Source organism: Sarcophilus harrisii, chromosome 3, assembly GCF_902635505.1.
Source record: "Sarcophilus harrisii chromosome 3, mSarHar1.11, whole genome shotgun sequence".
NCBI lineage: Eukaryota > Metazoa > Chordata > Mammalia > Dasyuromorphia > Dasyuridae > Sarcophilus > Sarcophilus harrisii.
In genome coordinates, this window is record NC_045428.1 from 256,165,821 (window position 1) to 256,179,208 (window position 13,388).

Consider the following 13,388-nt stretch of genomic DNA (forward strand, 5'->3'; position numbering starts at 1 on the left):
AAAGAATTCAAGACTGAGAAATCACGTTAAATTCACCAGTATAAAGGAAGAGAACATGAAATGTATTCCAAAAGGCAAAGGATGTGTGTTTACAGCCACAAACAACTTACCTGGAAAAATTGGGCATAATATTACAGGGGAAAAAATGAACTTTTAAAGAAATAGACTTTTTATCAGGAATGTTTAGACCTCTAAAGCAATAGAGAAACTTTGGAGTACAGGAGGGAAAAGAAATTTAAAAAGGCAAACAAATAAATAATGATAAAACTAAATAAGGATAACTTGCTTACATTCATATATAAGAGAATGATACATGTGTCTTCTCTGAACTCTTATCATCAACTGGGTGGATGGAAGTTTAGTTACATCAGGCTTGGGAATAGTTCTGTTATATTTTGGTGATATTAAGAAAAGAATGAAAAAAGAGGGGAAGAAGAATATCCTGAGGCAGGTTAAGAAAAAGGAAATTAAGGAAAACATATTTCATATAATAAGTGTGTAAAGTTAACATCTGTATAAACAGGAGTAGGGTTTCAGAGGTAGTGTTTAACACTTGAATCTCACTCTCATTTGAACTGATCAAAATAAGGAAGAAAGAAGGACACACGGACAGAAAATTGGGGGCAGAAATATATTTAACTCAGCAGAGAAACAAGAGGAAAAAGCAGAGAAGAGGAGAGCAAATTAAAGGGATAATTAGTCCAAAGCAAAACAGACTCTAAGGATGAACAAAAATATGTTTGCTTTTTTTGAGGATGCAAAGAATAGGTATTTGAGGGGAATGATTATAAATTGGGGAATGGATGAATACATTATGGTATATAAATGTAATGGAATCCTAGTATGCTAAACTGTTTTCAGTGAAATCACTAATGACAATCCCTGATAATTAATAATGAAAGCTGCTATCTCCTGATAGAGAAATGAAAGACTCATCATACAGAATGAGACAATTTTTTTACACAATCAGTGTGGAAATTTGTTTTGATTGTAAAGGGTTTTCTTTTTCTTATGTCCTTATTATAGGGGCTGGGGAATTTGTGTTAGAGTAGAAAAGTGAGAAGATGGATCTTGACTGATTAAAACAGATTCTTTTTTAAAAAAGAAAAAAAAGATATCAAAAATACAGAAATTACACCTCAAAAAATTTCAAATTTTGATGTGTAATTTCTGTATTTTTGATATCTTATAGATTTTTTGAATATTTATTCAAAGTTTTATATATATAGACAAATCCATAGTTTGAATGAATATATTAATGAGATGTAGAAAGTTATTAAGTGGACTCTGCCTTAAAATTTTAGATAAGGAAAAAAGCAACAGGAAAAAGGGAAACTAAATTAGAAGAAAGATTAATGCAACTGAAAAGAAATAAGAATTGAAGTATAAATTTAAAAGATAGTTTTTTTAAATAAAAGACTCAGTTTTGATACCTAATTATCTAATCCAATTGAAAAAAAAGAAGAGAACAAACTTAAAGTCCCTAAACTAGAAATAAAATAGAGTAAGAGAAAAAGAAAATAAGAAAATAGTGAGATCATTATATTTCACTCTGTCTCAATTGATTTGAGAATCTAAAAGAAATGATGAAAACTATCAAAGTAATGTACATATTGCTAATAAATCACCATTCTGAGAACATAAATAGATTGACCCTAGAAGAAGAAATTACACAGGCTATTAGAGAATTATACTATAAAAATATTCCTGAGTCTGGAAGAATTCACTAGAAAATTTTAAAGAAGAATTCTTAGATGAATTTTTCATCTGTTTAAAAATATAATACCTGTCATGATGGAAACAACATTTTGATTCTTAAATCCACCAAATAAATTGGTACATCATTATAATAAATGATTTTGGGGACCTTACCTGTGATGCCATTGTTACAGGAAATTTCCAAATGAGGAAACTCAGTCTTTCCATACAGAGCATCACCTGCTATTCAATTTATGGCCTAAAAATTTACCTGAGGGTACTAAGAAGTTACCTGGTTTACTCATTATGTACTTACCGTGGTCCTTCAACCTAAAATTTTTAGTCTAAGTCTGAATGTCTGTCAGTTAATGAATCTTGACATAGAAATCCTGTGTTAAAAACTTCCAAGTTAAAAGAAGGAATAAACATACTGCAAATAGTCAGAAATAAAAAAAATTCAAGACTGAGAAATCACATTAAAGTCACCAATATAAAGGAAGAGAACATGAAATTTCATATTCCAAAAGGCAAAGGATATGTGTTTACAACCACAAATAACTTACCTGGCAAAACTGGGCATAATATTACAGGGGGAAAATGAACCTTTAAAGAAATAGATTTCTAAAAAGTCCTGATAAAAAGTCCAAAGCTGTAGAGAAACTTTGGCGTACAGGAGGGAAGAGAAATTTAAAAAGACAAACATAAATAAATAATGATAACAGACTAAATAAGGATAAGCTTGCTTACATTCACATATAAGGAAAGGATATATGTGTCTTCTCTGAACACTTATATCAACTGAGTGAATGGAAGTTTAGTTAGATTAGGCTTGGGAATAGTTCTGTTATATTTTGATGATATTAAGAAAAGAATGAAAAAAACATTGGAAGCATTTATATTTAAAATAGGTATTAGGCAAATGTCCATTATTGTAACTGTAACTTCTATTTAAAACATTTTAGTAATCTTAGTAATAATAATAAAGCATGTAAAACACAAATGAACAAGAAGTTGGCGGTGAAGAATTTAAAATGTGACTGAAAAAGCTCAGTGTAGAAATTTTTTTCAACAAAATATATAATGAAAGTAATAAAGAAACTAAATAAAGAGGTTGAATATACTTGAAAATCACCTAGATGCCTATAGACCATCAACAAAAATCAAGAAACAAATTTACAGCAATAAAATGAATGACATATTTGATCATTAGCTTATCAAGACATGAGATCTATAAAAACAAATTCAAAATTATACAGAAAATAAAAGATGTGAACAAGTCTGCTCATAATTAAGTTGGGCAAACCTAGTCAACATGTCATTATTTCTCAAACTAACTTAAAAGATTTAATGAAATAAGAATTGAGATCAAATGAGACATTTGTAAAGTGCTTGGCACAATATTAAATGCTAATTCTTTTTGCCTCCCTTCTCAATTAAAATATCAATAATATTTCATAACAAAATATCAACAAGCATTCTGAAAAAGGAAACTGGTATGAACATATCTCAAAATGTACTATAAAATATACTTCTAAAGTCTCTCTGGAATAGAGAAAGATCAGTGGGACAAAAGAGATAATCTTTCAATGGAATCCACTGTATATAAACATTTAGTTTTTGATTAACTTTTATCTAAAAATCCTGGAGAATGAATATGTTATTCATTGAAATTTTCTCAGAAAACAGAATGATTGTGTGGGGAGAAATTATTTTTGAGATATACCTTATCCTATGTATATGAAAAACTAACTGGATTTGTGATATAATTTTTTTAACCACCAAAAAAACCAGAAGAGGAAATTGAATCACAATGACAGAATCTTGGTGTTGGAAGGGATTTAAAAGGTCATCTTGTTCAAACTGTATATAAATAAAATTCCTTTATATAGGATAGTGAATAAGTTTTAAAATTGCTTTCAGCTGAAGGTATTCAATGATGGGGAACCTAACATTTTGCTCCTACATTTTGAATGTTTATTTTTTCATTGGTTTTATAAAGTAATATTAAGGTGTTTTGTTATTAAATTCATAACAAATTTCAAAAAGCAAATGTTTTTATTATGTGTCTTCTTTCCTCACTTTAACATTTTGATACAGTACATGACACTTTCATCATTTGCCTTTTTTTCCAGGTGATACTTCACTATATCAACAAGAAAAATGGTAAAGCAATACTTTTCTTCCTCCAGTTTAAGTGTTAGGTCTTTGTCTTTTACAGATACCAACACATTTTGTAGACATGTATACCTGTCCACAAGGTCCTGAACAGCACTTTCACAATTGTTTGATTGTTGTGAATGCTCTACGGGAAGTCGATTTAAATATAGATATACAGGTAAATGATTTTATATTATGTGTGCCATAGACCATTTATGAACTTTTCTGTTGCTTTCCTCCTTTGCAATATTCTTTAGGTCATAATTTTTCAAACATGATTTTCTGCAGCATATTGTTACCATGAAGAAACTGAAATATGACTTCATAGTAGGCTATTGCAATATATTAATATGTAGTTTCATGTACACCCAACTGTGTATAATAAGACACTAATTCTGTTGAGAGACTCATGGATCATATACTACCTGAATAACATTTCAGTGTTTTATTAGCATTAATAAAATGTTATTTTAGAGTTCTAAGAATGCATTAAGGGAGAAGAGTTATATATATATATATATATATGTATATATATAAAATATATAATATATGACTATAATATGTATTTTATTATATTCTTATAATTTGATATACAAATCATAATAATTTTGCAATTATATAATTTATATTTTTATAATGTAAAATATGAATCTCAGATTCCTCATTTTGATACTCAAATAAATAGACATGTAAAGATTGCAATAATGATGCCATATTTTAATTTACTTGGGCTTCCAACTTGGAATTTCATTTGGCCTTTCAATATTGTCTTGAACATCAGTGAACAAAATATTCTGATTCTGCAGTGCTCTCTGTTGTATATAAGCACTTGGTTAGATAATTAGAGAAATGAAAAAGCATAAGACATTCACCTTGTCCTTGAGGACATTTAGCCTACACAACAATAAAGTAATAGAAATTCCCTCTCTATGATCAATGGTAGGTAGTTATCCAGATTTTTCTTTAATTCTTCTAATGACAGGGAATCCACTAGCTTACAAAGCCCAGTTTAATATTAGATAGGCCTAGTGCTTAGAAAGTTCTTTTCTAAAATTAAAATTAAAGGACAGAATTTTTGTGAGAGAATTAGTAAGTGGAATTAGCTTGCTAAGTAGGGGTTCATTATAAAATGTGAAACAAGTATGAAAAATCAGAGAAGTGTAAGACTTACATGAATAGAAGCAAAGCTAGGTAAGCAGAACAATGAAAACAACATATATGATGAATGTAATGACATAAATGCAAACAATAATAACAAATCTGAATATTGCGTAATTATAATTTCTAAAGCTCCCCTCTGTGGCCTAGTAGATAAGAGTCAGGTAGACCTGAATTCAAATCTGGCCTCAGATATTTACTAGCTGTCTCATCTTAATCTTCTTGTTTGCTTTGACATGAAATGAAATGGGGAAGGAAATAGCAAAGCACTTCAGTATCTCTAGTAAGAAAACACTTATTTACTTTCTTTGCAAAAGTGAGGGACTATGGAAGTGAAACATTGCAAATACTATTCTATTCAGTTGATAATTTGATTCGTTTTCCTTAAGTACTTTTTTGTCACTTTTTGATTTTTTTTTTGTTATAATATCTGGCTCTTTGGGAGAGAGATATTGGGAAATAAGGATGATGTTAAAAAAAACACACTTAAAAAAAGATAATATACCCAATGAATGGCATTTTAATATAATCTATTAAAATGTGATTTGGGGTTCAGCCATGCAGCTTACTGCCCTTGTGTCCATAATCAAGTCAATTAATCTCTGTAGGCTTTAATTTTCTTATTAGTTAGATAATAAGGTTGGACTAAACAATCTTGCATGTCCTTTTCAAGTCTACCGTGACTCTTAAATTGTAGCTAGTCAGATATAAACAGAGATAGATGTAGTCACTTTTACTAATATAACTATGTGATATTTATGATCGTGATACAGTTTCAGAATTTAAGAGAAAATTACAGGCTTTTTGGGAGAATATTGGCTAACAGGTATTTAAGGGATAATTATCTTTATGCTACATGTCCCAGGGAATCCTCTTGTGTCAGCTCCAAGTAGAAGCTACTTGGAAACAGAAGTTAGTTTCTATGAATCACAACTAATGTGGGTTAAAAATGGGACTAAAACTTCTTTAAAAAGGGTATGTACCCTCTGATGCTGTCTCCCTAAGATGAGTTTTATTCCTTACACAGAAAGGAAGCTGAGAGAATGGATTCTGTTCCCCCTAAAAGGACTGGTCCTATAAGAAACAAGTTTTTTTTTCCCCATCCTCAGCCTGAATTCTTCAGCAAAATTATTATATTGATAAATATATATGACTAGATGCAAATTCGCTCTTTCTTTCTCTTTCTCTCATAAACAATAAAAATATAGATAAAAATATTTTCTCTTTCTGGACGCAGAGAGATGGACAGATAGATTCTAATCAATAATATATATATTTGTAACCATATTTTTACTAAGAAACTATATATTTGCATATATATACACAGAAAGATACTGAGCAATAAAATAGATATATCTAAATACTAAGATATTATATAGAAAGATACTAACTAATAAAAAAAGAGACATTTACCAATAAAAAGGTTTTCTGAAGAATTCCCTTTTGGGGGTGATAAATTGATAAGAACAAATTCAATGTCATGTAGGATTATTTCTTTAAGAGGATAGGGAATCCTTTTAACTTCCTTCATGCTTAAAGGTTATAAAAACTCACCCTATAGAGAGTTGCCATCAGAGATTTGGTGGAACTCTTATTGCTCTGAACTAGCATTACTAATTGCTATTGAGACTGTGGAAGCAAAGGGAAGTAATGTTTTATGAGTCAGTATATTTTTTAATTATTGGGATTGTATCCTTTTTAGTCAAAGTTAAGTTGTTTTTATTGCATTTTATATTCCTTGAGTATCTCATTGTATTTTAACCACAAGCTTAAATCACTGGACTTGTTCCAGAATGAGGGAAAATAATGGCTTATTGGTTTAGTAAAGAAAATATTGCTGGTAAAATGTGCTTTTTAATAGGACTGAGTCTTCTGAAGCAGAGAAAGAGCTACTGTCACTAAGGCTACAAGTTGACAATGGACTTTGTTCTGTGGCAATCATTTGCTCACTATGAAGCCACTTAAATCTCCTAAGTCTCTCTATAATTTTCCCTGAAGAGCAAATTTTAAGAATATAGATTTTTTTTGTAGGTATTCCATCTTTTCTTTCACTGATGCTTAAGCTTATCATTCCTCACCACATCTGATTTTCACATTCCTTTATTCCAAGATCCATGGGAAGAAAAAAAAATAATGATGTATAACGTTTTTGTAAGCATAGAATAAAAAAACCCGCATTCTATAGTAAATAGGACTTTCCTCAGGGAATATCTGCTCTGTCCCCTTTGTACTAATTGGAAGTGGGATGTAGAAACTGGGAATCATTTTCTCTAGTCTTATTTCCTCACTAATTCAAATCCTAAATATTTACTCTTCCTTGTTTGCACTTTCTAGAATTAAGTATCTAGCACTGAGGCTACCATTGTTGAGGTCACAGTGACAGACTCCCTTTCCTAATCCCTGTGTTTGCTATCATGATTTTCTCTGGGTTCATTGTTATGGGGTAGCCTGTTTCCTCAACAGGAAAACTAAATTAAAGTGCCTCCACTCCCTTACATTCCTGAAGAACCACTATATCCCAAGCTTTGGTCTGAGGAATAATTCCTAGTGGAACAGTGGGAAAGAAGGGAAAATGAAATTATCTAGTGTACAAATATGAATAGTACCTAAAGCAGTTTTATGCCCACTTCTAAAAAGTGATATAATCAATAAAGGTCAGCTTGGAATCAAGAAGACATGAGTTCAAATCTAACCTCCAATCTTAGCTATATGATCCTGGGCAAGTCACATAACCCTGCTTAGCTCAGTTTCTTCATGTGTTAATAGTTAATGAAGGAAATGGCAAAACATTCCAGTATCTTTTCCAAGGAAAATCCAAATAGGGTAACAAAGAGAGTAGATATGATTGAAACAACTGAACAACAATCAATACATAATTATAGAATAATTACAATTAAATTGGAGGCTATCTTGCAAATCTTGCTAGGACATTTGCAAAGTTATTTTACATTTTACTTCGATTTAAAACAACTCCAAATATGTTCTTTTGTGTGTGTGATGGTTTCACTCTCTCCTATGGATGGTTTTCTTTTCTGGGCATTCTGTGACTTTTTCTGCTGTGGCTGCTGTTGCTGCAGCTACTCCAGTAGTTGATCTCTGGTTGTTTGGATGATCAGGAAGGGAGAGAATGCCTTCTGACTGGAGGTGGAGGAGAAAGAGCAATATTTTCTCTTCATAAACCAAAGAATCATCATTACATCAAGAAATGGAAAGGAGAGGTCTGGAGGTGGTGGCTGTCTCTTTACTGTATCCAAGGAATTCTGACTCATCAGGCAATTAAAAGTGTCTGAGGGCAGATAGGAAGCAATCAGAGAATATCCAATCTATTCTGAAGTGAGGGAAAAGAATTCTTCTGTCATGTATCCCCTAGGAGATACTACATACAGATTGTCTAATTTTTAACAGTTCTTCAAATATTTGAAAGTGAATATATGTGTGTGTGTGTGTGTGTGTGTCAATACACACACACATATGTTTAGAGACTTTATGATTTTAGCTCTCATTCTCTAGAACTCTAGTCAGTGCTGCTTTTAAAATGTAGGGCCCCAAGAGAGCCTTATGTCCCAGATGTGTTCCAACTAGTGCCAAGTACAATGGAGCAATTATCTCTTCTGTTTTGGAGGAATGTTTCTGGTAATGCCAGCTCCAGACTGCATAAGAGTTTTATTTTGTTTTTGGCACTGTTGATTCCCTACTGAGCTTGTGTCACTTAAATCTTCTTAAGTCTCCCTATAATCCTCACTAGAAAACAGGAATTTTTAAAAGTGTAGATTTTTATAGGCTATTTCTGCTTCTCTTTCCAAGATACTCACACTGATTTTTACATTCCTTTATTCCCTATCTCTGCTTTTGGGGTAAAGCAGCAAACATTAAAAGTTTAAAAAAAAGGAACATTTTTGTAAGTATCTAATCACTGATTACTGCTGTGCAGGTAGGTGGTACAGTGGATAGAGTGCCAGGCCTCAAGCCTTTATAAGTTCAAAACCAGCCTAACTTGCTAGCTGTGACGAATGTTTGTGGCAGCCCTTTTTGTAGTGGCTAAAAACTGGAAACTGAATGGATGTCCATCAGTTGGAGAATGGCTGAATAAATTGTGGTATATAAATATTACGGAATATTACTGTTCTGTAAGAAATGACCAACAGGATAATTTCAGAAAGGCCTGGAAAGACTTACACGAACTGATGCTGAATGAAATGAGCAGGACCAGGAGATCATTATATACTTCAACAACAATACTATATGATGACCAGTTCTGATGGACCAGGCCATCCTCAGCAACGAGATCAACCAAATCATTTCCAATGGAGCAGTAATGAACTAAACCAGCTATGCCCAGAAAAAGAACTCTGGGAGATGACTAAAAACCATTACATTGAATTCCCAATCCCTATATTTATGCCCACCTGCATTTTTGATTTCCTTCACAAGCTAATTGTACAATATTTCAGAGTCTGATTCTTTTTGTACAGCAAAATAACGTTTTGGTCATGTATACTTATTGTGTATTTAATTTATATTTTAATATATTTAACATCTACTGGTCATCCTGCCATCTAGGGGAGGGGGTAGGGGGGTAAGAGGTGAAAAATTGGAACAAGAGGTTTGGCAATTGTTAATGCTGTAAAGTTACCCATGCATATATCCTGTAAATAAAAGGCTATTAAATAAAAAAAAAAATAAAATTTTGAAACCTCTAAAAAAAAAAAAGAAATGGTAAAAAAAAAAAAAAAAAACTTGCTAGCTGTGTGACTCTGGGCAAGTTACCTAATCCTGTTTGCCTCAGTTTCCTCAGCTGTAAAATTACTGGAGAAAGAAATGGCAAAACAGCCCATTATCTTTGCAAAGAAAACCTCAAATGGTCATGAAGAATTGGGCTTGACCAAAAAGACTGAATAATTGACTGCTTTGTCCAGACTGGTGATTTCACTGGAGTAGGAAATTCTAGGGAAGGAAAGTATGGTTACCAATGATTATACATGGTCATTCTATAATTAATTGTCTAGAGAGTTGCCTGAGACACTAAGGGTTTAATGGCTTCCCAACGTTCCCACAGTCAATAGGTCTCAACAGTATTCCCACTGTTGCATAAAGATTTTCCTCTCTGTGTGAGAGGAAGAGAATATACATTATTATATAACTCAGACATGGGGCTAAGCACTTTCCAAATGTTATCTTTATCTTTATGACAACTTTGTGAGGTAAGCACAGTTATTTTCTCTATTTTATAATTGGAAAAACTTAGAAAATCACAAGTTAAGTGATTTGTTCAGGTTAACAGAGTTAAGGGTCTCAAGTCAAATTTGACATCAGATTTTCTGATTCCAGACCCAAAGTTCTATCTGCTCTAACACCTATACGCCTTTTTAGAGCAGTTCCCTATCCACTGTACCTATCTGCCTAACAATGACTTTACATATTATTATGCACCTTCACCTACCTTAGTATCAGGCTAATTTATACATTTTTTTCCCTTTGAAACTAGGCCACTGACATTTGTGATCCAAATCCAGTCCTGATGCTTATGTTTTGTGTCTATCTGTATGAAAACTTGCCACCATACTTACCTATGAAGATTGTTAAATTTCCCTGTTCTCTGCATGCCTCTGTTGTCAGACAGGTACGTATGGCTCTTGTTAGAAACAAAACCTATTGATCTTTGGATCTAAAGAGTTCCCTGAGGTCTAAAATTGTGTCAAGTATTTAAATGGCAGAGGGATGCTGAAGTTGCATGCCTATTTGCACATGGTGTGTAACTGATATCTTAGATCCAGGTGAAAAGAGGAGGTGTCACATCCCTGCTTAATCTGGAAATGAGCATATCACAAGTTATAGGTATTCATATTATGAAGGTAATTTCTTAAGTTCGTTCACTAATTGGTTGAATTATGGTATTGATGGTATTTGTAAGTGTGGTAGGGGAAAAGAGAATCAAACTTTATTTTTAAAGTAGTTTTGATGTTCATGAAATTCATTTATTTAAAAAAAAATTGATTTACTAAATACAGAGAAAGATCCAAGATTTTCTGAGTCTGCCAGGCAATTTATTCACCAATGAGTTTGTTTTAATACTAGTATAGAAAAGCAAATGTTATAAGAATGATGACTTGCCTGGCTGGTCTTTGTAGGTAGATTATTTTTGGAAAGAATAATCAGAATAAGTTTCTTGGGGGAGGTTGTTTTTGAATAATGCTAAGATTCTAGCACTTGGGTAAACTAGCAGTTTATTATAATGGGAAAAATTGATAGAGAAGGAAAAAATAGATTGTTCCCAGGTATTCAATTATTATCTTTAAGCAGATAATTCTCACATCTCTTTATCTAATACTAAGCTCTCTCCTGAATGCCAATCTTTCATAACCAATTGATGTTTACGCATTTCACATGGGATGTTTCAGACACACATAGGTTGTGTAGTGATTAGAGTGTTAAACCTGGTCAGGAAGATTCATCTTCCTTGATTCACATCTAGCCTCAGACACTTAGCAATTGTGTCACTCTGCGCAAGTCACTTTACCCAGTTTACCTTATCTTTAAAATGAGTGGGAAAAGGAAATGGTAAATCACTCTTATAAAAGAGTGTCTTTGCCAACAAAACCCTAAATGGGGTCATACATGACAGAAAAGGACTGAATAATAACAAACAGTTATCTCAAACTCTCATCATGTCCAAAATCAGAACTTGTTATATTTCTCTTTAAATCCTACCTTCTTCCCACCTTTTTTATTTTGTAAAGAGTACCATGATCCTTTCAGTGACTTAGGCTTCCCACATAATTGTTGCTTTTGACTTTTCATTCAAATTAAACTCATATCCAATTTACTTCCAAATCATGTTGTTTCTTACTTCTCAACATGTCTTATTTATGCCTTCTACTCTTCCCTTATACAGCCAGCATTCTGTTGTTCATGCTTAAAATATTGCAATAACCTGCATGATCTTTCCTTTTCAAGACCCTCCCCGTTCCAGTACATACTCCACCCGGCTGCCAAAGTGATCTTCCTAAAGTCCATATCTAACCTTGCCATCAATATTCAATAAACTCTTTTTTTTCTTCAGTTTTGCTTTTATCTTAATTCATAACCTAGTCCTTTCCTGTCTTTCCAATCTTTTTATACCATACTAACCATTCTCCACTCCAATACATAGTCTGTGATACAGGGACATTTGTCTTTTTGCTGTTCCTTGAACACTTGGGTAAACTAGCAGTTTATTATAATGGGAAAAATTGATAGATATCCTATTTCCCTACCCAATACCTTATCACTAGGTGCTCAGAATACTGGAATGATTTTTCTCCTTAATCTCTACATAACCTCTAGTTTCCTTTCCCAGCTTAAATGATCCTAGTTTAAATGCTCCTTTTATATTTCCCGTTCAGCTTTTGACTTCCCTCTGTGATTTCCCCCCATTTATATTGTATAACTCTTATATATTCATTGTTGTTTTTGTATTATTTATCCTATTAGAATGGAATGTCCTTGAGGCAGGATCATATTTTTGCCTTTCTTTTCCCCAAGTTCATCACACTATTCAAAGTCACATAATAACTTAGAAAATGCTTATTGAATACTTATTCCTATTGAATTACATTTTATTAGATTGAACTCAGTGATATAGCTTGATACTATATTTTGGAACCTCGCTTTATTATCCAGTGCATTTCAAACAGTTTGTGTCATATTCATCTGTGATAATCATGCTATCTTGTGTTTTTATTTAATCCATTGATAATAATATTAAAAACAGCAAGAATAACAACAATAAAACATAGAGCCTGGTACAGAATCCTCAGGCACTTGATTGGAGATCTACAAAGTTGATATTTAACCATTATTGACCATTTTTCCCTTTTTTTTTATTTGATAAAAAATTTAAAAAATAAGAAAAATGGAAAAGGAAAACAAAACAAAACAAAATTGAACAGAACAGAACAGAACATTGTCATGTACCCCAGCAGAACATTAGGGAAAATTCAAAATATATAACAATAAATTACTGGTTCAAGAAAAATATATAATAGTAGAAAAAAGTATATCATGAGTGACCATCTTTTCTTCCTTATATGAAGGTTCTTTTTGAAGTAGTGATCTGTGGATTTTTTTTTTTTTGTATTTCTATTTTCCCCCTCATGGTCTATATAGGACACATTTTTTTGGAGTTATTTCTTGCATTATTTTGTCAAGGTCCTTTTATTTGGTCACAGTTTTCAGGTCGTCCAATTTTTCTTATAGTTTCTCTTCTTGATCGGTTCTCTAGATCTTTATTTTTCTTATAAGATTTTTCACATTCTGTTCTATTTTTTCATTCTTTATATTCTGCTTTGTTATTTCTTGGACTCTTATAGTTTCACTGACTTCCCCCTTGATCAATT

General features: G+C 32.2%; 1 protein-coding gene across 1 annotated transcript in view; it reads left to right on the forward strand.

The window, feature by feature from the left end:
- Window positions 1–13,388, forward strand: part of CFAP47 (cilia and flagella associated protein 47) — a 759,462-nt gene that overhangs the window by 276,544 nt on the left and 469,530 nt on the right. The window contains exons 35-36 of the mRNA XM_031959439.1: window positions 3,917–4,033; window positions 10,499–10,633. Of these exons, the coding sequence (XP_031815299.1) occupies window positions 3,917–4,033; window positions 10,499–10,633 (252 nt within the window). The remainder of the gene's footprint in view (window positions 1–3,916; window positions 4,034–10,498; window positions 10,634–13,388) is intronic.